The sequence below is a fragment of the Neomonachus schauinslandi genome, chromosome 1, assembly GCF_002201575.2.
Source record: "Neomonachus schauinslandi chromosome 1, ASM220157v2, whole genome shotgun sequence".
NCBI classification, from domain to species: Eukaryota; Metazoa; Chordata; class Mammalia; order Carnivora; family Phocidae; genus Neomonachus; species Neomonachus schauinslandi.
Genome location: NC_058403.1, coordinates 1924480 through 1951852, shown reverse-complemented (window position 1 = coordinate 1951852; position 27373 = coordinate 1924480). Strand labels below are relative to the sequence as shown.

The window sequence follows — 27373 nt, the reverse complement described above, 5'->3', positions numbered from 1 at the left end:
CTGCACACGTGTCGGGGTGCACGCCCCGCACGTCCTGCACACGTGTCTGGGTGCACATCCTGCACACGTGTCGGGGTTCACGCCCCTGGCTTGGCCCCGCTTCAGAGACGGGTCCTCACCTCTCAGTGCTGGGAGTAGACCCCTGAGCCAGACGGCTGCCAGCCTGCTCCAGCTCAGAGTGACCTCTGATACATGCGGCGGGTGGTTTCTAGGCCACATGGCTCAGTCTGACAACGTACAGAGAGAGCGTTGTGTCGAGGTTTCCGGTTTTAGTTATGTTAAAATAAGCTTATGGACATAGCCTCAGAGAGAACTAGAGCCACCCAAAGTCCCCATACAGGACTCACTGGCTGCAGAGTCATTCTGAGACGTACCATGTCTGGTTTCCAGCTTGCAGGGGCTCCGGGGCGCCACCGATGGAACTCCGGACCCCTTCTTTGCTCTGAGTTACGACCCCGTGAGGAATGTCGACAGGGGTCAGCGAGGGCTGGGGGACACAGCTTGGGTTTGAGGCTGAAATGGGGCTTCCTACCCCTTTCCCCACATTGAAAAAGTGCTCAGGATGTGTTTGGTTCTGGAAATTTCCAGAAGCACCTTTATTAGCATCAGGTTTAATGCAGGGCGTGACACAGGGAGATAGCAGGTGGAGTGGCTCGTCCCCTTGGATGTTACATTGACGATTGGGGACCATGGGACCCGTGAGGGCCAGAAAGTTGGGGGGCACCTAGAGGTATTTTATTCTGAGTACATGTCAGTGTAACTGGTTAACAGCGACTAGAATGAATGGAGTCCACTGTTTCCTGATTGGCCGTCTTATTGATGCATTTCCCTAAATTGTGTTTCAGAAGATTTAAATGAATGCGAACTCGGGGATAGGATTTATAGCTGGAAAGGGGAAGCAGGCTTCCGGAGGTCCTGGGGAGAGCTCCAGGGCCTGGGGCGTCAGGAACTGCAGGGAGGGCGGAAAGCTTGGCGAGGTGCGGCTGCGCGGAGGTTTTCCGTCCTCCGCCAACTGGGAACTCACCAGGCGTGTTGGGGGTCCTGGAGGCGGCCAGTGTCTGGGTCACCGCCCGGAAGCACCAGTGGCCCTCAGATTGGGTCCTAGAGCACGTTCACTGAAGAAGAGAGCATCCTCATGATCTCTTACTTTCCTTCTCGAAGATTTGGGACCCCACGTGGCAAGAGTGGGGTCTGCGGAGCGGTCGGGTGCCTGGTGGTTGGGGCCGCCACCGCTGCCTGGCGCCCTGGTGAGCATGGAGGAGGACAGTGTGTCCGCAGCCTGCCGCTCATCAGCGTGTTTCCCACGCGGAAGGTGCTCCCCGCGGGCGGGCAGGCCCCAGGGAGGAAGGGGGGCTGTTTCCAGGCGGAGGTGGGCGGTGGCGGCTGGTTTCTGGGGGTCCTCGAGGCCGCTCTACGAGTTCAGTGATTTGCTAAGACTTCTGGGACCCAGCAACAAGCTGTCACAGGGATGCACACCAGGCTCAGCAAGGGAAAACACACAAGCGGGGTCCGGAGACCCCCACGCGCAGGCTTGCGACGCTCTCCCCCTCCTGAGGGGCAGGCCAGCTGGGAAAAATGCAGGAAGCCGTGCACCGTGTCTCTGTCCCGCTAAGCCACTGGGGACTCAGTGGCCGGGGTTAGCCCTGTGGGCTGATCCCATAGGCACCTTTGCCTAGCACCCCCCAAGTCCCAGGCCCTGAGGGAAAGCAGGTGTTCTGCATAAATCCCAGCGTCTGCACGGTGTGGGCCCACAGCAGGGCCCACGGGTCAGGGACTGCAGAGCGCTCTGAAAGCCGGTGGGCAGGGGCCAGCAGGGGCCAGACGTGTGAGCAGGCCCCTCTGACCGCAGCGTCAGGCCTGCCGGGAGCGTGTCCTGCCCAGAGCCCTTCTCTTCTCGCCCATCAGACGGGTCCCTCCAGCAGGGAAGGTCCTCCCCATCACCAACGGAGCCTCAAAATAGATGTATTTCCACACTTTAAACATTTCCATCAAATGCGCTAGGGTCTCCCGCACCTTCTTCCAGACAGGAGCCCCCCGCCTCACCTGCCGTCTCTCATTAGTCCCGTGTCCCGAGGGTCCTGCTCAGCTCTGCCCTTCTCCCTACCACCACCCCGGACCGTCCCGCATTCTATCATGTTTACCTCGCGGCCCTGGCGTGTGGTTCTCTTCCCTGGAACACCAAATCCTCCGCCGTCACACACAGACCGAAGTGGATGTTTTGGAAACGATCTTCAGGATGAGGCGAGCGTGCTCAGTGGGACAAGGTGCCTCTCTGGACGGCTGGGAGGGACCCAGACGGAGAGACTGAGCCGCTGCACGCTCCATCCTCCCACAGGGCTGGTGCTGGTGTTCCCCTTTATGCCCGTCTGGGCCAAGAGCCCCGCAGAAAAGCTCTGGTTATTTCACTTCTGGGCCAGTGGACTGGGTGCTGTTTCCTGCCTTGAGTCAGCTTGGGAAGCCACGTAGATTTAAGATCTAAGCTCAGCAGAGGGGCTGGCTCAGAGACCAGCTAAGGAGGTGGCCTGTCACAGGCTATTAGAGACGTAGAAAGTCTGGGGCAGCACTGGGCCAAGATAAAGAGCTGGGTCCTCATCCTGGTGGCTCCGTACCTGCCGTGGACCATAGGTCGAGGACGTCACATAGCCCACATGTACCCCGAGATCATTGCAGGTCTGAGAGTGCCTTGAGTCCCCCTTAGGAGGTCTGTGGAGGAGGTCAGAGGGCATGCCCTGAGCTCGCCACGGGTGGGCCCTTGTGCTCAGAGCAGTGGGAGGCTCTGTGGTCACTCCACACAGCAGGAAGGGCAGCCCTGGAGGAGCCCAGGAGCACTGGGTGCAGGGCAGGCTGTGGGTCTCTTAATTTTTTATTTAAATTCAATGTAGTTAACGTATACTGTATTATTAGTTTCAGGGGTAGAGGTCAGTGATTCATCAGTTGCATAGAACACCCACGTGCCCTCCTTAATGCCCATCACCCAGTTACCCCATTCCCCCATCCCTCTCCCCTCCAGCAACCCTCAGTTTGTTTCCTGTGATTCCTCTCGTGGTTTGTTTCCCTCTCGGACTACACCTTGTTTTGTTTTTCCTTCCCTTCCTCTATGCTCCTCTGTTTAGTTTCTTAAATTCCACATATGAGTGAGATCATATGATAATTGTCTTTCCCTGATTAACTTATTTCACTTAGCATAAAACCCTCTAATTCCATCCACATCGTTGCAAATGACTAGCTTTCATTTTTTTATGGCTGCCAAATATTCCATTGTATATATGAACCACATCTTCTTTATCCATTCATCTGTTGACGGACATCATGGCACTTTCCACAGTTTGGCTATTGTGGACATTGCTGCTATAAACATTGGGGTGCATGTGCCCCTTCGGATCCCTACATTTGTATCTTTGGGGTAAATATCTAGTAGTGCAATTGCTGGGTCGTAGGGTAGCTCTATTTTTCACTTCTTGAGGAACCTCCATACTGTTTTCCAGAGTGGCTGCACCAGCTTGCATTCCCACCAACAGTGTAGGAGGGTTCCCCTTTCTCCGCATCCCCGCCAACATTTGTCGTGTCCTGACTTGTTAATTTTAGCCATTCTGACTGGTGTGAGGTGGTATCTCATTGTGGTTTTGATTTGGATTTCCCTGATGCTGAGTGATGTTGAGCATCTTTTCATGTGTCTGTTGGCCATTTGGATGTCTTCTTAGGAGAAATGTCCGTTCATGTCTTCTGCCCATTTCTTGATTGGATTATTTGTTCTTTGGGTGTTGAGTTTGATAAGTTCTTTATAGATTTTGGATACTAGCCCTTTATCTGATATGTCATTTGCAAATATCTTCTCCCATTCTGTCGGTTGTCTTTTGGTTTTGTTGACTGTTTCCTTTGCTGTGCAAAAGCTTTTTATCTTGATGAAGTCCCAATAGTTCATTTTTGCTCTGGCTTCCCTTGCCTTTGGAGACGTGTCTAGCAAGAAGTTGCTGAGGCTGAGGTCACAGAGGTTGCAGCCTATGTTCTCCTCCAGGATTTTGATGGATTCCTGGCTCATGTTTAGGTCTTTCATCCATTTTGAGTAGATTTCTGTTTGTGGTGTAAGAGGCTGTGCATTTCTTAACCCATCCTTGGTGCTCTGCATGGTCAACTGTTTTGCGCTAGTTTTATCAATTATTTCTAGGGGCACCTGGGTGGCTCAGTTGGTTGGGCATCAGACTTTGGCTCAGGTTGTGATCTCGGGGTCCTGGGATTGAGCCCTGCGTTGGGCTCTGTGCTCAGCAGGGAGTCTGCTTATTGCTCTGCCCCTCCCCCGGCTCATGCGCACTCTCTCTCTCTCTCTCTCTCTCTCAAATAAATAAATAAAATCTTTAAAAAATTATTTCTAGAACCTTGTTTGACCCTCAAAACATTTAGTAGGGTAGGGGTCAGGGAATGCACTGTTTTCCTTATCTACCAGCAGAGAAATGGAAAGCCAGTGACAGGGCAGCCCAGCCGTCCTTTCCCTGTGCTACCTGGCCCCGGCCTCACCTGGCCCTGGTCTCACCTGGCCTTGGACTGGTTGTTCTGTCTCATTTGGATCTTGTCTTTCAGGTCACTCGGTACTAACAAAAAGTCAGAACCTAAAAATTCATGATTTCCAGTTAAACAAGGTATAAAGAGCATGTTTATCTCCTCTCTCTCCTGTAGCCCCAGTGAATAGCAGTAAAGGAATAAAAAGTCTCAACCCATGCACATGAAGGAAATAAGAGAGGAGGTCATAGCTGACAGGGGGCGCTGGTGCATTCTTGTGGGGAAAGCAGAAACCAGAGCGGGGAGTCCTAGAGATGGGGTTCTCCTGTAGCAGCACCCAGGTTAGGCCAGCTGGGCCCGGGTCTGGGCTGCAGGGTGGGGGCCCCGTGCATCCTGCTGGGCCTGTGTCTAGAAGGTCCTGCTTGGAGCCTGCACCATCTGGGGATTTTTAACCTTTTTATTTTGGAATAATTATAGAGTTTGGGAAGTTGCAGAGACACAAAAGATATCTCCCCTGGTTCCACCACTGGTTACTCATGTCCTCTGCCCCCGTCACCCTAACCCCTGGCAGCCATGAATCTGTTCTTTATCCCTATAACTTTCTCACCTCGAGAATGTCACATGAGGAATCCTACCCTACGTGGTCTTTTCAGTTTTTCCCTCAGCACAATGCCTTCAAGATCCACTTGTGTTGTGTGTGTCCAGTCTTCTCCTCTTCATTGCTGAGTGGTCTGGTCACTTCCAGCTTGCCACCATCATTATACTGGAAGTGAGATTTTTGAAAAAAACAAATAATTAGGTCTTATTTTTTTAACCCACTCTGCTGATCAGTGTTTTTTTAAATTGGCATATTTAGGACATTATATTTAATGTAATTATCAATATGTTAGGATTTAAGTCTGCTGCTGCATTTTTCTGTTTTCAGTTTGGTTTTTTTTGTTTTTCTTTTTCTGCGCTTCTGAGGGACTCAGACATCTCTTTGGAGTCCCATTTACCCTTCCTATTGTTCTTTCTTCCTTTCTGATATTCAACAATTTCACCTGCTATCACTCCATTTCTGTTAAGAGAATGTCCTTCATCCATCCTTTTTGGGTAGCTCTGTGGGTGATTCCCTTAGTTTTCCTGCATTTGAGGATGTCCAACTTCCGCTTCCCGTGTGAATGATGTTTGCTGAGTAGAGAATTCTGGGTCGGAGGTTCTGGTTTTGTTTGCCACTTCCTCCTTGCACTTCTTTCTGGTTTCTGATAAGAAGTTGTTTGTTATTTGAATGATTTCCCCCCAGTAGTTAAGGTGTCATTTCTGTCTTGCTGCGTTTAAGATTTTTTCTTTTGTCTTTGGTTTATAGACATTTGATTTCACGTATCCTGGCATACATGTCTTTGGGTTTATCGTGTTTGGTGTTCCTTGAGATTCTTGAATTGTAGATTTATGTCTTCTTTCCAAATGCAGGAGATTTTGGCCGTTTTTTATGTTTCTTTGCTATTATAGGTAGTATTTTGTTTTGGTTTCAGTTTCTAATTGTTCAGTTTCTAATTGACATAGAATGGATTTATTTCTGTTGATGTTGTACCCTACAATTGTGTTGGACTCATTGTCAGTCTTACAGCTTTTTGTAGAGTCCTTAGGATTTTCTACACACCAAATTATGTCATTTGTGAATAAAGATAGCTTTACTTCTTTTCCTATTTGTGTGCCTTTTCTTTCCTTTCCCTCCTTCCCTCCTTTTTTCTTTTCTCTTCTTTCCTTTTTTTTCCCTTTTTTCTGCCATTCCGTTAGCTAGGACCTCCAGTGCCATGCTGCACAGCAGAGTTGAGGGTCAACACCACTGTCTTGTCCCCAGTCTTCGTGACAAAGTACTCAGCCTTTCATCCTTGAGTATGATGTTAGCAGTAGGATTTTCACAGATGCTTTTTCACCAGGTCGAGAAAGTTCCCCTCCGTTCTTACTTTGTTGAGAGTCGCTATTATAAACGGGTGTTGAATTTGGTAAAACACTTTAGGTACTCAAGCAAATGATCATTAGACTTTTTTTCCTTATTCTGTTAATATGATAACCCAACCTTGCATTGCTGGGAAAGCTCCCATTTGGTCATATTTTTCTTTATTAACTTTTAAATTTTAATTCCAGTATGGTTAATGTACAGTGTGATATTGGTTTCAGGTGTATAATATAGTGATTCAACCCTTCCATACATAACTCAGTGCTCATTGTGATTGGTCATAATTTCTTTACATGCTTTTCCAGCCCTGCCTCCTTTCTCTCTTCCCTCTGGGACTCTGATGACATGCATGTTTGGTCTTTCGTCATAGTTCTGCAGGTCCTAGAGGCTCCTCACTTGGTTGTTTATTTAGGTCTGTTTTCTCTCTGGTGTTTGTATTGGGTTATTTCTATGTTCTATCTTTAAGTTCATGGATTCTCTCCTCTGCCACCTTCATTCATTGGCTGAGTTCACCCACTGATCTTTTTTTTTTTGAAATTTGGTTGGTTAGTGCATTTTTTACTTCTAAATTTCCATTTGATGTACCTTCTATTTCTTTGCTGAGACTTTACATTTTTTCTTTTTTTTTCAAGCGTGTTCATGATTCCCTGGTAAAGCATTTTTAAGATAGCTGCCGTAAAATCCTTGACAGTTAATCCTAACGTCTGTAACACCTTGGCATTGGTGGCCGCTGTCTTTGCTCATTCTGGTGCAGATTTTCCCGATCCTGGTATGACTAGTGATTTTCAATTTGAAACTGTGATATTTGGGGTATGATATATAAGATTCTGCATCCTGTGTTTTAGTGGGTCGCCTATGACCTATCTATGGGGAAGGGAGCCACTGCCTCATTATTGCCATGTGGGCAAAGAAGTCCAAGCCCCTCTCAGCCTGAGTTGATTCTTGGCAGGGAGGGGCTTCTTGTTCTTGTGGGTGTGGGAGGGATGCTCTGCTCCCCACTGGGCCTCCACTGACCCTGCTGCTGGGGGTGCCTCCTCACTGCTGGGGGCTGGAAGTCCTGACACCCCAGAGGGGAGCACAGGGGCACCTTGCTTCCTCCAGTGACTGTGTGGTCTTTGCAGGAAGGTGGTGTGTGAGTGTGGATACACACGGCAACAACACTTGGAGGAGGCTACCAGGCCCCACACTTTGCAGGGCAAGGATTGGGACCCCAAAAAACATGTGCAGGAGATGCCAACAGACGCCTTTGGTGACCTTGTTTTCACGGGCCTGAGCCAGAAGGTGGGAAAGGTTGGTCCTCATCCCTCCATTGCTTTCACTGTGGACTCGCGTCAACCTTCCATGATCTGAGTGGCCAGGACTTCCTGGCATGGGAGAGAGAGGCTGGCTGAAACCCAAGGCATCCAGCCTGCCAGCACTAGGGGAGGGGTGGGCGGGGGCTCCACAAGGCTCACAGGAGACCCACGGTGCTCTGAGTTCTGGGTCACCACAGGGCAGGGTGCGTCCTACAGCAGAGAAGCAGGGTGGGGAGGGTGCTGTGGGCACGGGGCTGGGCCGAGGGAGCTGGGAAGATGGGGGCTGGTCTCCCCAGGGGTGGCCTGTCATCTCGCTGGGCCTTCGCCCCTTCCCCCTTCCTCTCAATCCTAATCCTACTTGGGTGTGGCCACTTCTACTCATTGACTCGAGACCCAGGGTGGGAGGTGTCCATCCCCTGGCTTGGGCTCTCGGGCGTGGCTGCACTGCCATCTCTGGGGCTGGGCTGGCCACTTGCTGACACAGGGTGTCCTCTGCTGTCCTCTGACTTCCCTGTAGTACGTTCGCCTCTCCCAGGACACGCCCCCCAGCGTGATCTACCACCTCATGACCCAGTACTGGGGCCTGGACATCCCCAACCTCCTCATCTCGGTGACAGGCGGGGCCAAGGACTTCAACATGAAGCCCAGGCTGAAGAGTGTCTTCCGAAGAGGCCTGGTCAAGGTGGCCCAGACCACAGGTAGCACTTGGGGCTGGGAGCCGTGGGCGGGCTGAGCGGACAGCACGGGGTGCTGGGACTGGAGCAGTCCCCAGGGGTCACCGAGGCCATGCCCTGCGAGGTCAGACTCAGCCGGGCCTTGCGGGCCCACAGTGGCAGCTGCGAGGCTTGCTCGTGGGGTGGACGTGGCTCTAGCAAGCTCCTGATGGCACCACACTGCTCTATACCCACAGGAGGCCCGAGTTAACTGTGAGCCAATGTGGTGGCCAGTGGAGGAGCCTGGAGGTGGTTGTGTTAGTCGTGGGGATGTCGGTGAGGGTCTCTGTTAACCAGATCCCTGTTACCTCATCCCTCTGTCCACATCTGGGAAGGAGGGACTGCTGTGTGAGGTGACTGCCTCAGGGCTCCATGCCCCCCGAGGCCACACCTCGTGAGCACAGGGCAGGGCCCGAGGCTGCGTGCGCTCCACGGGAGGCGGCCCTTGGCTCTCTCTCAGAGGGACGCTGGAGGAGTAGCCATGGTGCCCCTGGCCTCCAGGGGGGCTACACTGGGTAAGTTAACGGCAGGAGAGCGAGGGTTCTGGGTCCAGGTGAGACTGGGCCATCCAGGGGGACACTGACCCTCTTTCTAGGATCCGGTTTTAGCAGCATAGGAGGCCCACGCCCTCTGGTCCTTGCCCTGAAACAGAGGCTCAGTCTGAGTCCTCCTGGCCCGCGTCTCTTGGAGTCTCCTCAGCACGCGGGACTCGGCTAAGTGCAGCTGACCATCACCCAGGCACACTCGTGAGCTCGGCTGTGAACCTGTTAGGTGCTCACCTGTCCCCCAGGTCATCACAGGTGACAAGTCTTGATGGTCGTCTTTTTCGCGTTCAGTAGCAATGTCCTGGCTGCCGTGTCCCAGCCCCAAAGCCCAAGCCGCGTGTTTGAGCTTGTTCCTTATGGCCACGCAGAGCTGGCTTCCGTGCCGTGGTCGTCATGGCCCTGGGAACAGGCGACCGCACAGCTGTGAACTCCACCCTTTGCCCGTGTTCCCAGCAGGCAACTGCAGGCCCATGGTGGCAGCTCTCCCCCATCTCCCTTCACCTGGGACACAGCTTAGGGGAGCAGACCCCACGGGGATCGGCTTTCTCGTGGCAGGAGAGACGCAGCAAGAACAGCTGCGGCACAAATTCACAGCGCCCAGGCCTGGCGTGCATGCTCCTCGCCTGCGTGCGGTGACCAAGCAGGTCCCCGGGCTGGGCCGTGGCTGGGAAGGGGGTGCCCTGCCGGGGCCACTGCAAGCCACGTGCCAATGGGCAGCGTGGCAGGGTGAGCAGGTCAGGAGTAGCGGAATAGTCCACCACACTCAGGCCCCAGGAACTGAGGGGAAGAAGGGACTTTTATGTCTTGGAGTAGAAGAATTCAGACAAACGTGTTCCTGAGTCCAGGACAGAGAATAAGCAACGGGCAGGTGGGGACAGAGGCCTGCTGTCCCCGTTCTTGTCCCCACCGCCTACCTGAGCAGGTGGGAGACCTTGGCCCCCAGAGCCGCACCTTGAAGACAGAATCACAGTGTGGTTTCCTCCGTGGTCCTGGTTCTGAGACTTAGGCCTGGTGATGAGTTAGAGAGCCCTTGAGGAGGGGCCCGCAGATAAAGGGGAGTGAGCATGGGAAGCACACAGGGCCCTCGGCGTCAGGCTTGTGCGTGGCAGGTGCGCACCTCTGCTCCTCTCCCCAGGGGCCTGGATTATCACCGGCGGGTCCCACACGGGCGTGATGAAGCAGGTGGGCAAGGCGGTGCGGGACTTCACCCTGAGCAGCAGCTACAATGAAGAAGAAGTCGTCACTGTCGGAATTGCCACGTGGGGTACCGTGCACAACCGGGAAGGCCTGATCCACCCCTCGGTGAGCTCGGCGACCTCCCCTGGGGCTCGGGGGCAGGGGAGGTGAGGTGTAGGATCCCAGCGCCCAGGCCTGCAGTGGACAGGCCACCGTCTGGACACCGGGGTAAATGCAGCGGAGAGGGAAGAGCCTGGACAGGGGCACAGGAGACCGGGTCTCATGCCCGGCTGCACCACAGACCCTGGTGACCGGGGGAGGCAGCTAGCTCGGCTGGACTCCCTTACAACCACAGGACGGGTCCACGTAGGAGCCGCTTCAGAGCCACCACAGGTCGTCGGAACAGCTGCTCAGATGAGACACGGATTCCGCAGAGGGCAGGGCACGTCTGGGTTAGGGTGAGCCGAGGCTGTGTGGTCCCAGAGCCTGATAGAACCCTTGGAACCCCGCATGCTGCAGTGGCTCCAGCCCAGAGCGGTTTCTGGCAGTCGCTGCCACGCCCGTGTGTTGCCGCGGGAACGGTAGTGGGGGCCTTCGCTTGAACGCGGAGACGTGCGTTGGAAAGATCATCGGGTTCCTCCGACGAGATTGTTGAAGGACACAGTGGATGTGGCACAAGGAGCACCTGGCCACCTAACACACAGTCAGACACGACCTGCGACACACGGGCCCATGACGGGCCCACGAGTGGCAATTTACGAATGGGGGCCTCCCGGTTTCGGGGCCACGGCGCTGAGTGCTCTTTCCCAGGAAGATCCCTTCTGTGACGGTGACCCCTTTTCCATCACGGTTGCTGGTGACTGGCCAGGCTTCGTCCTCCTGTGTCAGAGCCACAGGTGTGTTTAGAGGGACGGGACTGCTCCACCTTGCCTGCTCATTCCAGGGAGTGGAAACCCGAGGCCAAGAGAGACGGGGTGACTTCCGAGACCACTCTTGACTTTGTCCCCATGACAGCTCCCTGCCGTCCTCTGTGGACCACAGGGGACGTGTGCGCTGGCCCCTCAGCCGTCCCCCCTGGATCAGTGTCCAGGGGCTGCTGGAACCCGTGATCGCAAACCTGGTGGCTGAGAGCAGCAGAAATGCATTCTTCCACTTCCGGAGGCCAGAGGTCTGGAATGAGCCTCCCTCGCCACAGTCAAGGTGCGGACAGGCTGTCCTCCCTCCAGAGGCTCTGGGGAGGCTGCTTCTGCCTCCTGCAGATTCTGCTGGCCGGTGGGCCTTCCCTGGCTCGGGGTCCTGATGTCTTTGGATGACAGAGGCTTGCCCGCTGCAGGCTACCCTCTGACCCCCAAAGATTTACGTCCGTCCCCCACACAAAGTATATTCACCCCATCCCTAGGCTCCCCACCTTATCAACCCATTACAGCATCCGCTCAGCCAAAAAGTGCCCGATCTCATTATCTGAATCATCCAAATCAGCATGAACGACGCTCTACGTGGGATCCATCCTGGGACAAGGCTCCCCCTCGTGCGTGGCCCCGTGCCATGGAAAACAAGTTACTTTCTTCCGGAATATAATAATGGGATGGGCATCCTAGAATAGCTGCATGTTCTCCTCCCAGAAAGGGGAACGTGCCAGGAATAAAGGGGTCCCGGGTCCCCAGCAATCCCCAAGCCCAACGGGGAAATCCGTTAGGTCGCTGAACTCTGGAATCTCTGTGACTTGAGGCCCAGCCTCTGCCTCGTCCGTGACCCTGCCCCGGGGATGATCATGCCGTTTTCTTGAAGGTTATCTGCTGTTTCCCGCCTGAAGAGGTTTGGGAGTCCAGATCCTGTTTCCCTTTGGTCCAAGTTAGCAGTGCTTCTGCTGACCCAACATCCTGTTTTTGCGGCGTGTGTCCCGGGGTGGGGGGCATGCCACAGACACGGAGCCGGTCCCCATGCCGCCTGTGTTCCAGGGTCCCCCGAGATGGTTGAGCCCCCAGTCACACGCCTCTTGTCGCATCCCCAGCAAAGGTCCAGCCCCGCCTGAGAGGGGCCTCCTGTCCGCGAGCCGGGAGCTTGCAGGCAGGCGTCGCAATCGGGACAGGCTGAGCGTGTCCCCCGTCATCAAGTCCCGGTCCCCTCAGCCTGTCCCCTTTCTCAGCAAGAAGAAGCCAGGAGGCACCTGCATGGCTGTTCAGAAAGCCCCTGGCTCAGCGTCCATGCCCCTCGCTTACCCTCGCGCTCTCCGCACGGCGGCCCCACACGGCTCAGCTCCGCTTTCTGTGTGTGCTGGCCCCGCTGCCGTCCCTCCTGGATCGGTCCTCAGAGAGGACGGTCACCCTCCTCCCGTTTCCAATGCCATGGTCCTCGTGTCCCTCCGGGCCGCCCCCAGCAGCACCTCAGCGTCCGTCCATACGGCCAGGGACACTCTGCTGCTGGAGACAGCCTTGGCTCGCTCAGCCCGCTCCCCACCCCCTCTGGCGGCGCCCGCCGAGCCCTCTGCCCTGCGCGCCCGCCCAGCGCTGTCTGCTCCAGGCGGCCGGGCCTCTTCTACCACGTGCCCGTGTTCAGTCAGCCTCCACCCGACCCCGCGTTCCAAGCCCTCGCCGCTCTTGCGACTATCTGCACGGCTCTCTCCCACTCCTGGAGTCAGTGGGGCTCGGGGGGGCCACGCCTGGCCGGGCGGCTGCGGGCTGTCCTTGGCTGTGGCCCAGTGCTGGGGTCTCTGCCTTCACGGTCGTCGGGCTCTCCCCCTCTGGTGGTCCATCTCCCTCTGCCTCCCCCTGTAAGGACCCTGGGGTGACATTTAGGACCTGCCTGGACCTTTCAGGAAAATCTTCCCATGTTATGCTTAACTCAATCAAACCTGCAATGGCTCTTTTTCCAAATAAGGTAACGTTCACAGGTTCCAGGGTTTAGGACTTCCTATCTTTGGGGTTCATTATCCAGCCTACCGGACCCCCCACTCCTAGCATTCAAGACGCAGAACTTCCCGTCTGTCCGTGTCTGACGCTTCTCTGGCCGTTCCCAGGGCAGCTTTCCTGCTGAGTACATCATGGACGAGGAAGGCCAAGGGCACCTGACCTGCCTGGACAGTAACCACTCCCATTTCATCCTTGTGGACGACGGGACCCACGGCCGCTATGGGGTCGAGATTCCCCTGCGGACGAAGCTGGAGAAGTTCATATCTGAGCAGACGAAGGAAAGAGGAGGTGAGTGGAGCGTATTTTTGAGGGCTGTCAGGGCGGCGGGGGGCGCCGGCTGGCCAAGGAGTCCCGGGCACAGCTGGCCGTGGCAGGACGTTCAACAGGCGGGCTGCTCGGGGCGCCATCGGGCACAGCTGGACTTCTTCCCACCGTCTCTCCGTGCGCGTTCAGTGGGGACGCCTTCTGTCACCCCATTTAACTGGTGGAGGGAAGTGGGGTCAGGCCCCCGGTTTTTCTGCTCTCTCTCGGGTCGTAGACCACCTACAGTCACTCTGCACCACAAACCCGGGCTCAGTTCAGAAACAGGAACGTGCGGAACGCGGCCCTGACACCGTTTCCCTTGTGGGTGGGATGGGGTGGGTTCTGGGACACGGGAAGGGCAAACACGCAGGAATTCGTGCACGATTTGGGGGGTAGAGGGGGGGGGACCTGGATAGCAGGAGTTTCCGGCTCCGTAGCAGGTTGGGTGGGAGCTTTTAGAGCGGTGAGCAGGGGTGTTCAAGCCCCCAGAGGACCTGCCAACCTGGCCGTTCTCGGGCCTCAGGTGAGGCTGGTGCTGCTGGCCTGGGACCACAACTTAGAGCCCAGCTTTGCCTGAGGGAGCCTGGGGGGGTGCAGATGGGAGGGCAGAGCGACCTCGGCGGCACCTGGAGGCAAAGTTTGCTGCCCCGGAGAGATTTCTAAAGTCCTCAGCAGGCCCCAGGCCGCCAGGATGGATGAAAGGCCCAGGGCAGGGGGCGAATGGTGGGACAGAGGTCTGCAGATGGGGGCCCCTCCTGGGGATCTGCAGGCGCAGGGAGCGTTCCAGGGGATCGCCCTGCTCTCCCCGTGCCGTGCCCCCCCGCCTTGACGGTGCCTTCCGCTCACTGGCTTGGTGTGTCCCCATGGTGTGCCCAGGTTTGAGGCGCCATAAAAGGGCTGGCGAGAGAAGCAGGCTGGTCATGGTGGCCGGCCAGGCAGACGGCCCTCCTCCCCTCCCGCCCCAGAACGGGAGTGCGAGTACGTGGTGGAGGATCTGTCTCAGGGCCTCGGATTTGCTCTTGTTACACAGAGCAAGCAGGTCGTCCGCCGACTGCAGAGCATCAGCCTGCGCAAGCTACTGAGTACTTCCTGCGCATCTCCCATCGGATGCGTCCGCCGTGATTAGGCTAGAGCTGGTGGGAGGCGGGCGAGAGTGCCCAGGTGGAGGGTCTGAGCCCCCATGTTCCCTAAACTGGGGATCCGTGCTTCATCCTAGGCGTGGCCATCAAGATCCCCATCGTCTGTGTGGTGCTGGAAGGGGGGCCCGGCACGCTGCACGTGAGTAGTGGCCGGGGGAGGGGGCTCTGGGGGTCAAGCTCTGCTGCAGGGGGTACTGCTGGCCCGAAGCCCCCTGACCAGCATCCCGCGGGGCCATTGGCAAGGGGGGGTGCCGGGAGAAAGGGAGGGGGCGTGTGACAGAGCCCTTCCAGGCGTGGCGGGAAGGTGGCCTTCGAGGAGGCGCCAGGAAGGTGGCCTTCCTGGCCACCACTTCGAGGTGGCCAGGAAGAGGGACCCTCGGGGGATGGCAGCAAGGACGGAGCCAGATGGGGGAGCGTCAGCGCAGAGGTCAGGCCCCGCCCCAGCCCCACGGGACCACAGCTGAGTGTAAAGCTGGCTCCCACGGAGAACGCAGTACACGGAGTGAGGTTGGTCTCGCTGCTGGAGCGCTGCCTGACTTCACTTCTGCCGCAGGATAATAGCACATTTGGGGCAGAAGGACCGTAGGAAATGTCTCGCAGGGGGGACGGGAGTGCACCTGGTGTCCCACTCCCTGCCCACGTGCAGCGCTCTGCACGGGGTCCCACAGGTGGCACCCAGACCTGCCTCGTCGGCCCGGAGGGTGTCTTCCCGCAGAGGTCCGAGGCCCTTCCTGAAGCTGACCTCACCCTGGGTGTCGGGGGATCTGCCCTGGTGGTCCTGGTCTCACGTTGGGCCTTCCCAAGGGCCGGGCCAGGCGGCACCCTCTCCCGCGACACGGGTCAGTGGGCCGATACGTCATGGGGGTTCTGTTTCGGTGGTCATGGTCCACCTGAGCAATGGGCCTGAAGGAGCTGGTCTATCAGGATGAGCCACTTTTGCCCTCTGGGCAGGGGAATGCTACCAAACTCAATGTTTTCGGTACGTTTCGCAGGAGCGCCTTAGCTCTGATACCGAGCCATGCTGCCGGAGAAGTCCCCGGTTCGGGGAGAGTCAGCGCGGGGCTCACGGGGGGCCCTTGCCTTGCAGACCATCTACAACGCCATCACCAACGGCACCCCCTGCGTGGTCGTGGAGGGCTCGGGCCGCGTGGCCGACGTCATTGCCCAGGTGGCCGGCCTGCCCATATCCGAGATCACCATCTCCAGGATTCAGCAGAAGCTCAGCGTGTTCTTCCAGGAGATGTTTGAGACCCTCAGCGAGAGCAGGATTGTCGAGTGGACCAAAAAGGCGAGCAGACAGGCCTGTGGGTCGGGAGGTGTGCAGCCAGCTCCCAGACGCCGTTAGCCTGGAAACAGGACCGGGGCTGCAGCCCAGAAACGGAGACCCCAGGGGGCCTGGCGGGGGCATGGCATGCACTTTGGAGGGTGGGGGCTTCGTGCCGGGCAGGCAGGGGGCCCAGGGTGGGTTGGGAAGCCTTCAGCTGAGGCCACACACTGTCCTGCCAAGGGTGGGCATGTGTTGAATCTCTTGTCCCCCGAAGTTCAGGCCTATGCTGGGGAACATTGGGGGCTGACCACACAGCTGCTTCAGAAGAGGGGCCTGCTGGGTTGGGGGCAGGAGGCTGCCGCGGAGGCCAGGGCGGGGGCAGAGGGCTGGAGAGCCGAGATCCAGGCCACAGGGGCGCTCCAGGTGACAGCCACGGGCGGCAGGGTCAGGCCCAGCCTGCCAGCCTGGCAAGCTCAGCCCCGTCCCCCCGCCCCCGGGCAGATGAATGGAGGCGTTTGAGGGCTGGCAAGCCAGGGAGGCAGGTGAGGGGAGAGGGGCCCGTGTGGCATCTGGAAGGGGCTTCATGGGCACCCCTCAGCTAGAGGCATCTGCAGATGGGGGCCCTTCCTGGGGATCTGCAGGTGCAGGGAGAGTTCCAGGGGATCCCCCTGCTCTCCAGGAGGCCCCCCGCAGGGGCACCATGGCAGGACATCCTGAGTGGACACCAGGAATTTGGGGACACGAACCCGCAGCTAACACCTCGGGCACACGCCCCGGGAGGGACGGGCCTGGCCCTCAGCTGCTGGGCTCAGCCTCTTTCCAGGGCCCTGGTCCTGCTCTCGCGCTCTTTTTATCCTGGAATAATTTTAGCTTTGTAGGATAGTTGCCAAGATAGAGGGTTTCTATCCACACTTCACCCAACCTCTCCTGATGCCCACATCCTGCAGAGGAGCGGCGCACTGTTGAAACTAAGAGATGAACGTTGGTTCCTCACTGTTGGCTGAACGCAGAGCCCCCCTCCCCTCCCTGCAGCTAGCTGCCAGACTGCAAAGAATCCATCTCAAGTCTTGCCATTCATTGTCATTCTGGTTCGGAGGGGGGGGGGACCCTCGGCTACAGAGTCCCGATCCGCTATTCATTCAACAAACCTCAGAGCATTGGTCTACACCGTGGGTGGTGGCTGGGATGAATAGGAGGGTCTTGTTCCCTCCGCTGCTGCCGTGGGTGGGCATGGACATCCACCGTGGTGAGGGGTTGCTCATTGCGCGGGCTTGCAGCCAACACCAGAGAGCTGTGTGTCAAAAGGGAATTGTTTGCTCTCTCTGAGCGTTGCTTTTCTTGTCCTTAAAATAGGGATAATTATCGGGCGCCTGGGTGGCTCAGTTGGTTAAGCAACTGCCTTTGGCTCAGGTCATGATCCTGGAGTCCCAGGATCGAGTCCTGCATCGGGCTCCCTGCTCGGCAGGGAGTCTGCTTCTCCCTCTGACCCTCCCCCCTCTCATGTGCTCTCTCTCTCTCTCTCAAATAAATAAAATCTTTAAAAAATAATAATAATAATAATAAAAATAGGGATAATTATCGCTTAAGCTCAGAGAACAGACAGCGAGTATCTACACAAAGTGCTTGGTACTGTGTCCGCATGCATAAGCGCAAACGCTGGCAGCTGCTCCCACTCAGCTCAGGGCCTAAACTCAGGAGACATTATTTCAGCTGGGGGTGGGGGGGCTGGGCAGGGAGACGGGGGGTATTTTGGAGTCGGCGTGAAAGGTGGACCTGAGGGATGGGGAAAGTTGGGGTCTTAGAGGTGGAGGTGGGGCGAGTGAGGCCGCCCTCTAGGTGGGGAGGGGGCCAGGCTGGGGTGGGGGGGATAGGGTGGGCAAGGCTGGGTTGGCCGACTAGGGAGCTAGGGAGAGAGGCCGGAGGCCCGTGGGAGCCGCGGTATGATGTGCTTGTGAAAGACTCACCCTGGCCTCAGGGTGAAGGGCCGATGGGGAGCAGTGCCTGGCAGCAGGCTTACATGTGATAGATAGATGGGTGATAGGTACGTGGATGGATGGACGACGGACGGATGGATGGACAGACAGATGGATAGAGTAGGTGGCTGGATAGACAGACGGGTAGGTAGGTAGGTAGGACGAGCAGATAGATAGGTACATGGACAGGTGGGTGGGTGGGTGGATGGCTGGTGGGCGGGCAGGCAGGTAGGTAGGCAAGGTGAGGAGTGGCAGGGCCCAGGCAGGAGGACTGGGGGAGAAGACTCAAGTTCAGCGGTTCCGGCATTCAACACACACGGTCTCATGCCGGTGTGAAATTCCTTACACTTGGGTTGTGTTTCCACCGGCAGACCACTCACGAATATTGCATATTTGGTCCTTACGTGCCTTCATCCTCACCACTGGGGGCGTACGGAGGCGAAGTGCCGGCCCAGGCCACACCGGCAGGCAGGACTCACGCCTGGGCTCGGCTGTGTGTCTGGGGTCTCGATTCTGCAGGTGCCCTTTGAGGAGGCAGGGGGCCTGCGTGTCACCCCAAACCTCACTCGGGCAATGTCTATTGCAGATCCAAGACATCGTCCGGAGGCGGCAGCTGCTGACCATCTTCCGGGAGGGCAAGGATGGCCAGCAGGACGTGGACGTGGCCATCCTGCAGGCCTTGCTGAAAGGTGAGAGTCAGGCAAGGTGGGGCGAGAGGGAGAAGCAGAACGAGGGGGCTCAGGACCCTGAGTTTGCATGAGCCAAAACCCGACCCCTGGGTCAGACGTGCTGGTCAGAGGGCAGCTGGTGGTGGACCGTGCTGGGGCCCACCTCACTCTCCTGCCAGGCGGGGGGTGCCCTGCGGCCGGTGTTGGGGTTTCGGGCTCCTTTCTGCAACTTCTCTGCTTCACGGGAACCCAAGGACACCTGCACTAAGGTGCCCCCCACGGTCGTCACAGCTGCACATACGATTCCAGGTCTCGGAAGGCCTGCCCCTGACCTCCCATGCGTCCTCACATGCAGCAGGGACCCCCCGGACACTAAAGCTCCCACGGTGGCCGGGCTTGGGCCAACCCCTTGGCCTGCTCTCTGCCCCACGCTGCCCCCCCTCCCCCTCCTGGGGGAAGACAGATGCCCCCGTCCCTCCACTGGCTCCGACAGGGCTGCAGACGTCCTGATGTTCTGCCCGCTGGCGGCCCCTCACCCTCCAGGGACGCGGCCCAGGCAGAGCCGGGCGACAGGGCAGGAAGCTCTGGTGGGAGAGGCTCAAACCCGGCTTTGTTCTGCGACCTCCTCCTGACATAAAACCTCCAACCAGCGAGATGGTTAAAACCAGGACCAGGGCCCCCACATCAAGACCTCTGTCCAGGGAGACAGAAGAGCCGGGAGGAGCCGGCTGAATAGAATCAGAGCAACTGTGGAGGCTGACCATGTGGCAGAGCAGGAGGTGGACCCCTCAGACCCCACAGACCCCCACCAGCAAGGGCACGGGGTTCCGGAAAAGCCGGCATGAATGGCAGGGGGTCGACAGTCTCACTTTGCGGCGCCCGACCCTTCTGTTCAAGGACGGGGCCGTGAGGGCGTCTGTCCCTTCCTAGCCTTCTGTGAGGTGGCCGAAGGAGCCAGAAGAGGGACACCAGGCCGCCCGCGTCCGGGGAAATGCCCTCGAAGGCGGTGAAGGGGGGCCCTGGGGCCCTGGGTGTGGCCATCTGTGCATAACGCTGCAGAGGGAAGGACCCCTTGCCCACGGCCAGGATGGACCCCAACGTCTGCTCTCAAGTGTGCTCTCGGGCATCCAAGACCCAGTGAGGCCAGCGCTGTGGATCGTGGTTCCTGCTGGGGCCCGCGCCGAGCCGGGAGGGTGGGCCGGAGCCTCTGGGGTGGTGGAAAGTTCCATTTCTCGATCCTGGTGGTGGACACAGGTGTAGACGTCAGCCAGAGTCGCTGAGCTGCACATTTAAGGCGGTGCCCTTTAGAGGTAGGTCACCCTCCGTGAGGAGTTAGGGAAAGCTTGTTTGGCCTTAGCTTGTGTTGGGCAGCATCCATGGATGGTGCCTCCCGAGTCCCAGCCCGGGGGGAGAGCGGGTCGCGGGGGAGAGACAGAGGCCGCATTTATTTCTGGAAGCAACACAGAGTAATTGGTTGTAATTCGTTGCTCAGGAGAAAGGCAGTGGGACTCTGGGCGAAAGGGACTCTCCCTTTATTATGTGAGTATATATGAAAAAATAGAAATACACACATATATATGGTTTTTCAATGACAACCCCTTTTAAAAATCACCTTTATTGAGGTACGGCTTATATACAGTTGAAGTCCCCCATCCCGGGTTTACTGCTATGTGCATTTTAACAGGTATGTCCCCCCCGTGCACCCATCCAATCCAGACGTGGGACACGATCTCCCCCCGCCCCCGCCCCTGAAAGCTCCCTGTGCCTCTGTGTGCTTCAGGCGACCATTTATCTGCTTTCTGTCCTGATAGGCGGGCTTATCCCCATGACAGAGCCTCACATAAATGGAACCACACGCAGTACTCCTTTCTGTCCTGCTTCTCAGGCTCAGCGCAACATCTTGGAGATTTTTCCGCGTTGTCGCACGTCCCAGAACTCTGTTCCTTTCTGCTGCGAGCAGTCCTCCAGGGCTAGTTTTCCAGTGCATGTGTTGCTGGACACGCAGGCCGCCTCCAGCGTGGGGCTCTTATAAATAAAGCTGCTATTCTCGTTTCTCTTGGGTCCACATCTCGGGGTGGAATTACTGGTTCTTTATGGTAAGCGTATGTTTAACTCGATAAGAAACCGCCAAACTGTTTTCCAACGAGATCACACCCCTTTACCCCGCCGCCAGGCGTGGACGCGGCCTCTAGCGGCTCAGCGTCTTCACCGTCCCTCAGTGCAGTCGCCGTCCGAGGGGTGTGAGGTGACAGCTCAGTGTGGTCTGAATTCGCGTCTCCCCGATGGCCGGCGACATCCTGGGCTTGTTGGCCGTGAACGTATCATCCTGGTGACGGGTCTTTCAGGTCTTCTGTCCGCGTTTATTTGGTTGTTGGTCGTCTCGTTTTTGAGTCATAAGAGTTCTTGATGCAGTCGGATACTGGGCCTCTGTCTGATACATGCCCTGGGGGTGTTTTCTCTTGGGTCCTGGCCCCGTTTCCTAGCTCCTTCAAGGAGTCCTTGGCGAGCGGAAGGCTTAGGTTTCACCGGAGCGTAATCGGTCCATTTTGTCGCGTGTGGCTCATGTTCCCCGCACCCGAGAAACCCCCGCGCCCGTGGCTGCAGGCTTCAGGCGGCCTCGCTGCGGGCACAGCCTTCTGCTCGCGTCTCCGCACTGCGCCTCACTCTGGCTTCTGCAGTGTGTGGTGTGAGAAAGGGTCGAAGTTGCTGTTTCCTTCCCCAAGTAAGCACCCGGGATTTAGTGCGCAACGCCAGCAAGAGAGAGCAGGAACTGGTTGGCAGAATGCCCGCAGTGAGAGCCTGGCTGAACTCTGGTTTTGCACTGAAGGCGGGAAAGGGAACGGATCGCATGTGCAGCTGTCACTTCCGAATGTTCCTTCAGAAACGCCTGTCTGTCCAAGACGGTGTTTTCCTGAAGCTTGGGGGACAAGGGGCTTGACCAGGCAGGGGGCAGGGGTGAGCCCAAGCGATGCTCCAAACCCGGAGAGTCTCTGATTCCAGCACTGAAAGGAAAAGCGCCTTCACGGGGGCGGATTTTGCTGCTGGGCACGCTCTTTGGTCGAAGTCGGAGGACCAGGCTTGGTGACAGGTGCCTCCCTGTCTGACTTTGTCGGCTGCAGGGAAGTGGCTTTGAGGCCCAGACCAAAGCCCCCTGACACGAGTGCCTTTTGCCTGCAGCCTCTCGGAGCCATGACTACTTTGGCCACGAGAACTGGGGCCACCAGCTGAAGTTGGCGGTGGCGTGGAACCGCGTAGACATCGCCCGGAGCGAGATCTTCTCTGACGAGCGGCAGTGGAAGGTAGGGCTCCTGGGAGGCCCTGCGGACGGCCTTGTTGGCCGGCAGGAGCAAGGACAGGCCCTGAGGGTGGCCTCTGTCTAGACCCCAGCCTCGTGCTGGTGGAGAGCACCCTGGTCACTTCCTCCCTTCCCGAATCGGACACACCGCGATCAGGGTGTGCGAGGCGTGCCCCCCATGCTGCTCTCTCTCAGCCTTCAGAGCTGCACCCCGTGATGATGGCCGCCCTCATTTCCAACAAGCCCGAGTTCGTGAAGCTCTTCCTGGAGAATGGGGTGCGGCTCAAGGAGTTCGTGACCTGGGACACCCTGCTCTACTTATACCAGCACCTGGACCCCTCCTGCCTGTTCCACAGCAAGCTGCAGAAGGTGCTGGCCGAGGAGCCCGAGCGGCCGGCGTCCAGGCCCACGGCCCCCCGCGTGCAGATGCACCACGTGGCCCAGGTGCTCCGCGAGCTCCTGGGGGACTTCACGCAGCCGCTGTACCCCCGGCCCCGGACGGGCGATCGGCCCCATCTCCTGCTCCCCGTGCCAAACATCAAGCTCAATGTGCGTGCTGGTGACGGGGCTCCCCCCCCTGCCTGGCCTGGGTGCTGGGCCGCTGCTAGGTTCTTAGTGCTTCTGTTTAAAGAAATAATCTTTTATTGTTATTGGAAAGAAATACAATCCCTATCTTGGTCTGTCGGGGCCGCCATCACAAGATACCATAGCTCAGGCAGCTTAAACAACAGACATTTAGTCTCTCACAGGCTGGAGGCTAAGTCCGAGGTCGAGACGTCTGCGGGGTTGGTTTCCAGTGGGGCCTCTCTTCCTGGCTTGAGGACGGCCGCCTTCTTGCCACGTCCACACGTGGTCTTTGTTCCGTGGGCACGCAGAGAGATACAGAGAGGAATGGTGTCCTCTCTTCTTATAGGGACACCAGTCCTATCAAAGCAGGGCCACAACCTATGGCCCTAATCACCTCCTTAGACACCCTGTCTCCAAATACAGTCACTTTAGGAGCTGGGGCTTCAACATACAAATTCTGGGGACGCATTTCAGTCCATAGTTCTCCCTTTCTAAAAATTTCAAATGGTACAAAAGGTTATGTGGGGAAAATGGTCCCCCTCATGCCATGAACTCCAGTCCTGGCCACCGTGTGGTCAGGTCAGCAGGATTCCACCGCATCACCGTGAGGGTACCCAGCACGTGCACTGCACTGCGGGAGAAGTCCTTTTCTAGTCTCTATCCATATTTGATGGGAATCCTGCAGCATCTCAGCACTAAGTGTTATGTTAGCGAGTATCCACCTCCCCGGTTCTTGAAGCTTTCACAAACGAAGCCCAAGTGCTGAGTTTTGTCAGGTGCGTTTTGAGAATTTGAACTGCTCTTCTTTGTTAACCTATGAATTTGCTGAATTATTTTAATAGATTTCCTGATAGCAAAACATTTTTATTCCTGTTTTAATCTCAACTTGATCGCAGCGGAACATGTGTTTAGTATGATGCTGGATTATGTTGCCAATATTTTCATGGTTTTTGCATCAGAATCTTTGAGCCTTTGATTGTAGTTTTATTTTGGGGGCTATCTTTGTCAGGTTCCGGTATCAGCTTTATGTTATCCTTGGGAAAACCATTGGGAAACCTTCCTTATTTCTTTGCTCTGGAACATTCTATGTGGCTGGAATTCTTTGTTCTTACAAGCTCGGCAGGGCCCCCCTTAGTCCATCAGGGCTCAGTGCCTTTTTGGGTAGTAGCTCTGAGAACTTTCTCCAGTTTCTCTTCTGATAATTTCTTGGTTTAGGTTTTCTATGTGTTCTACAATCAGATTTGGTTTGTAGTTGTTGTTTTGGGGGGGTTTTTTTGGTAGAAAATTATCCCATTCCTTCAGGTTTTCAAATTCATCCACTGTCTCGGGGGAGCTCTGTCTGACCCCTCCTGAGAAAGATGTTGTTGTGGCTTGGTTTTGTATATTAACAATTCTGCTCTTCTTGATTCCATTGTATTTAAGATACCCTTTAAAAAGGTCCAAAGTGGAAGCTCATAGTTAACCATGTCTGTAATTTATTTAGTTTGTCAACTAATTTCTTTTAATATAAAGACAAGCCTTCAAGAAATTTCTAAAATTTCTTAAAGAAAGTGGAATCTTGTGTGTGGTGTGGGAAATGTGTTCTCACTTCTGGAAATTGTTTCCAGACTGTCTGAGTAGGTGTTTACTGATTGATGGGCCAGGAACCTGGATTCCTGCATCACTGTGTGAATTGAGTGTGTCTGGGGGCAAGGTGCCCTCCTGGTCACATGTAATCATTGTCTGTTCGGCTCTTTCTTATTGGCCTTCTCTGCAGGAGACACTGTGTAGATTCCCTTGAGGAGCTCACAGCCATGAATCTAGAACAGACTCTGTGCTAGAAGTTGACATCACAGAAAGGCTTTGATGCCATCAGATAAGATTAAGGAAACTCGAGGTGCCTGTTGTGTAAATAAGAGGCTACAATTGTTGGCAAAGGAATTATCTGGGTATTCCACTTTCTGAATGTTTCTACATGTCTCCAGAGTGACGGTTTTAAAACTCCAGTATGCATGAAATTGGTCTAAGGTGGTGTTGAAAATGCAAGTTGCAGGGCTCACCCTCCAGGGATAGTGGTTCTGGAAAGGTGTGGGGGGGCTCAGCCTCTAGGGACAGTGGTTCTGGGAGGGTGTGGAGCTGGGCTCAGGACCTGCACCCTCAACAGGCCCACCCAGGGATACTGACGCTAGTGGGAACCTAGGAGAGTTTCTGAATGTCCACTGCTCACCAGATGCAGGGAGTGAGTCTCCGGTCCCTCCACAAGCGTTCACCAGGACATGTGTCCTTCACCATGGACCCAATCCGTGATCTTCTCATTTGGGCCATCATCCAGAACCGTCGGGAGCTGGCAGAAATCATCTGGGCGCAGGTAACTAGACCTGTTTCTCAAGATGCATGACCGTGTGTGGACAGGTAACAGGGCTCCAGCCAGGGAGTGTGGCCAGAAAGCCCAGGACCAACAGCAGGTAGAGGAGCACGTGACCTTGGAGGGAGAGCAGTGGGTGTCCATGACCCCAGAAGGGACCCAGAGTGCCCAGTGTTGGAGAACAGAGAGCTTGGCTCAGGCAAGGAAAGAATTTTAAGAAGGTGTGCTGTCCAGGGCGGAGGCTCAGCATGCAGGCACAGCTGGGTGGAGCCAACCTCCATGGCGACACAGGTGGGTTCTGGTGAGTCGGCCCCTGTGCCATGGCCGACCTGCTCAGTAGAGACTCTGCAGAAGGTGACCTCCCTGGAGGGGCTGCATCTCCTTCCACTGACCATTAGGGATCTCGACAGAGACAGTTTGTTACTCAGATGGGGAGCAAGCCCCCGATGTATCTGCCCTGAGCGCCTTTGTGAGCTCTTTGGGAACATCGGCCCTCAGCTCCCTCATCACTAGACTGTGGGCAGCTTCATGGTCATGATGGAGGACGTGCCAGGCTCAAGTGCCCCACACGTGGTTTTCCTTTACTTCAAGCAGATTCTCTTCTTAAAGGTACATTAAGGTGTAATTTTTCTCTCAGAGAAGTCCCCTACTTCTCAGTGTTGGCATTTCCAAATTGCTTTTATGGAATTGGCCCCCTCCCCAGTGTCACCAGCAGAGAGGCTCTGGTGGCTTCCACCCTCTCCATGGTTCCGGGAGGTTCGTCCTTTCCAAGGCATGTGGTGCGTCAGCGGCAGAGCTGGGCCTGACTGTGGCCTCGGGTGTGCTCTGTGGGGCTCAGTGCATGGGAGGACCAACGATTTCCAGGCTCTGCCACCAGCCCCTTGTTGTGGGCCAGACAGGGCCTCTGGGCTGTGCTTTGAGAGGCCTCCCTGAGATTTTCTCAGCATCCCTGGTGCCTGGGACTGGCAGTGCCACTGAGGCAGGGTGGCCAGAGCCTGAGGGGGACTTGTGTGGACCTGGTCCCGTTTCTGTCCTTTAGCCCCGTGCCTGGGGTTGACCAGATGCCCAGGCAGTGCTGGGACTCATGCTGTCTGGGCTGTGCTCTGGGTGGGCAAGCAGACCCCTCCCACTGGCCGGTGCAGGAGACTGGGCCACCAGCTCAGGCTCACCTACTGATTTGGGGTGGCCCAAGTGGTTTATGTAATCACGTAGTGGCCCACCCTGTCGTGAGGCCTCTGTTCTCATCACCCCCGGGCAGTGTGACTGGGGTTCCTGGGCTGGACCGTCCAGGTCCTCACAGTAGCTTCCCTGGTGCCCAGAGCCAGGACTGCATTGTGGCGGCCTTGGCCTGCAGCAAGATCCTAAAGGAGCTGTCCAAGGAGGAGGAGGACACGGATAGCTTGGAGGGGATGCTGGTGCTCGCTGATGAGTATGAACACAGAGCCATCGGTGAGTTCATGGGGTGGTGGCCTTGGACCATAGCTCAACTCCTCACATGTCGCCCCAGGGTCCTCATCCCTGGTCCTGCTCGGACCGTGGCATCTGGAGGAGCCACTCCCGGATGCTGTCCCCAGGTCGAACATGGATCTTCCTTCCGCCAGGGGTGTTCACCGAGTGCCACCGGAAGGACGAGGAAAGAGCGCAGAAACTGCTCACCCGTGTGTCGGAGGCCTGGGGGAAGACCACCTGCCTGCAGCTGGCCCTGCAGGCCAAGGACATGAAGTTCGTGTCTCACGGAGGCATCCAGGTGACCTTCTGAGGCTCGCTTCCAGGAAGAGCTGCCTGTGGGCTGTGGGCGCCGAGGCAGCCTCTTGCTCACCTTCAGGCACACAGGTCCCTGTGCTGCGGTTGCCCAGGGTCCCGGGGACAGGGCCTGGCTCTTGGTCGTGTGCTCCCCTCCCGTTTTGCAGGTCAGGAAACTGACGCTAAGAGAGAGTGGGTGGTGGGTTGTGAAGGCTCATCCCTACAGGGGTGTTCTAACTGGGAGCCTGCAGTCCTCCGGGTGGCCCCAGCCCGTTCCCCTGGGAAGGACTGGCCGGGCCCTGCCCACCGCGAGCCTCTTCCTCAGCCGGCAGATGATGGGGTCTGTCCTGCACTGCCCACCACACGGTGTGGCCCGGGGGGGTCAGAGCACTGTGCTAGGGAGCATGCAGGCACTTCGCACAGAGCAGACCCATCCTTCACCCTCAGGGGTGGGGTCCAGGGTCGCCCACTATTCTGAAGCTGCCTCCTCTCTCCACAGGCCTTTCTAACCAAGGTGTGGTGGGGCCAGCTCTGCGTGGACAATGGGCTCTGGCGGGTGATCCTGTGTATGCTGGCCTTCCCGCTGCTCTATACCAGCCTCATCTCCTTCAGGTACCAGGTGGCTGCTGGGCTGTGGGCAGGGGCCGGGGCCTCAGACTGTCCTTCCCCATTGCGCTTGCAGGGGGCAAGTCATGCCTGTCCTCATGGCTGCCCCTGGGTCCTACAGCGGGAGAGGCATGCGGGCGGGAGGCAGAGGGAGGGTCCCCACCTGTGTGAAGCACCCACTGTGGGCTGAGCACCTGCCCTGCGTTGTCACTCACCTGACTTAAGCACCTGCTCTGCCTTGAGCACCTGCCCTCCCTGCCCACCTGCCCTGTCCTGAGCACCTGCCCTACCCTGAGCACTCACCCTGCCTTGTCCACCTGCCCTCCCTGCCCACCTGCCCTGCCCTGAGCACCTGCCCTGCCCTGAGCACCTACTTTACACTGAGCACCTGCCCTGC

At 56.9% G+C, this 27373-nt stretch overlaps 1 protein-coding gene across 1 annotated transcript in view; it reads left to right on the top strand.

Moving 5' to 3' along the window:
- Positions 1 to 27373, top strand: part of TRPM2 (transient receptor potential cation channel subfamily M member 2) — a 50572-nt gene that overhangs the window by 2324 nt on the left and 20875 nt on the right. The window contains 13 exon segments of the mRNA XM_021679187.1: positions 7555 to 7723; positions 8246 to 8426; positions 10122 to 10288; positions 13179 to 13359; positions 14591 to 14652; positions 15601 to 15801; positions 18340 to 18442; positions 21599 to 21720; positions 21912 to 22265; positions 24493 to 24630; positions 25947 to 26076; positions 26229 to 26374; positions 26870 to 26982. Of these exon segments, the coding sequence (XP_021534862.1) occupies positions 7555 to 7723; positions 8246 to 8426; positions 10122 to 10288; positions 13179 to 13359; positions 14591 to 14652; positions 15601 to 15801; positions 18340 to 18442; positions 21599 to 21720; positions 21912 to 22265; positions 24493 to 24630; positions 25947 to 26076; positions 26229 to 26374; positions 26870 to 26982 (2067 nt within the window).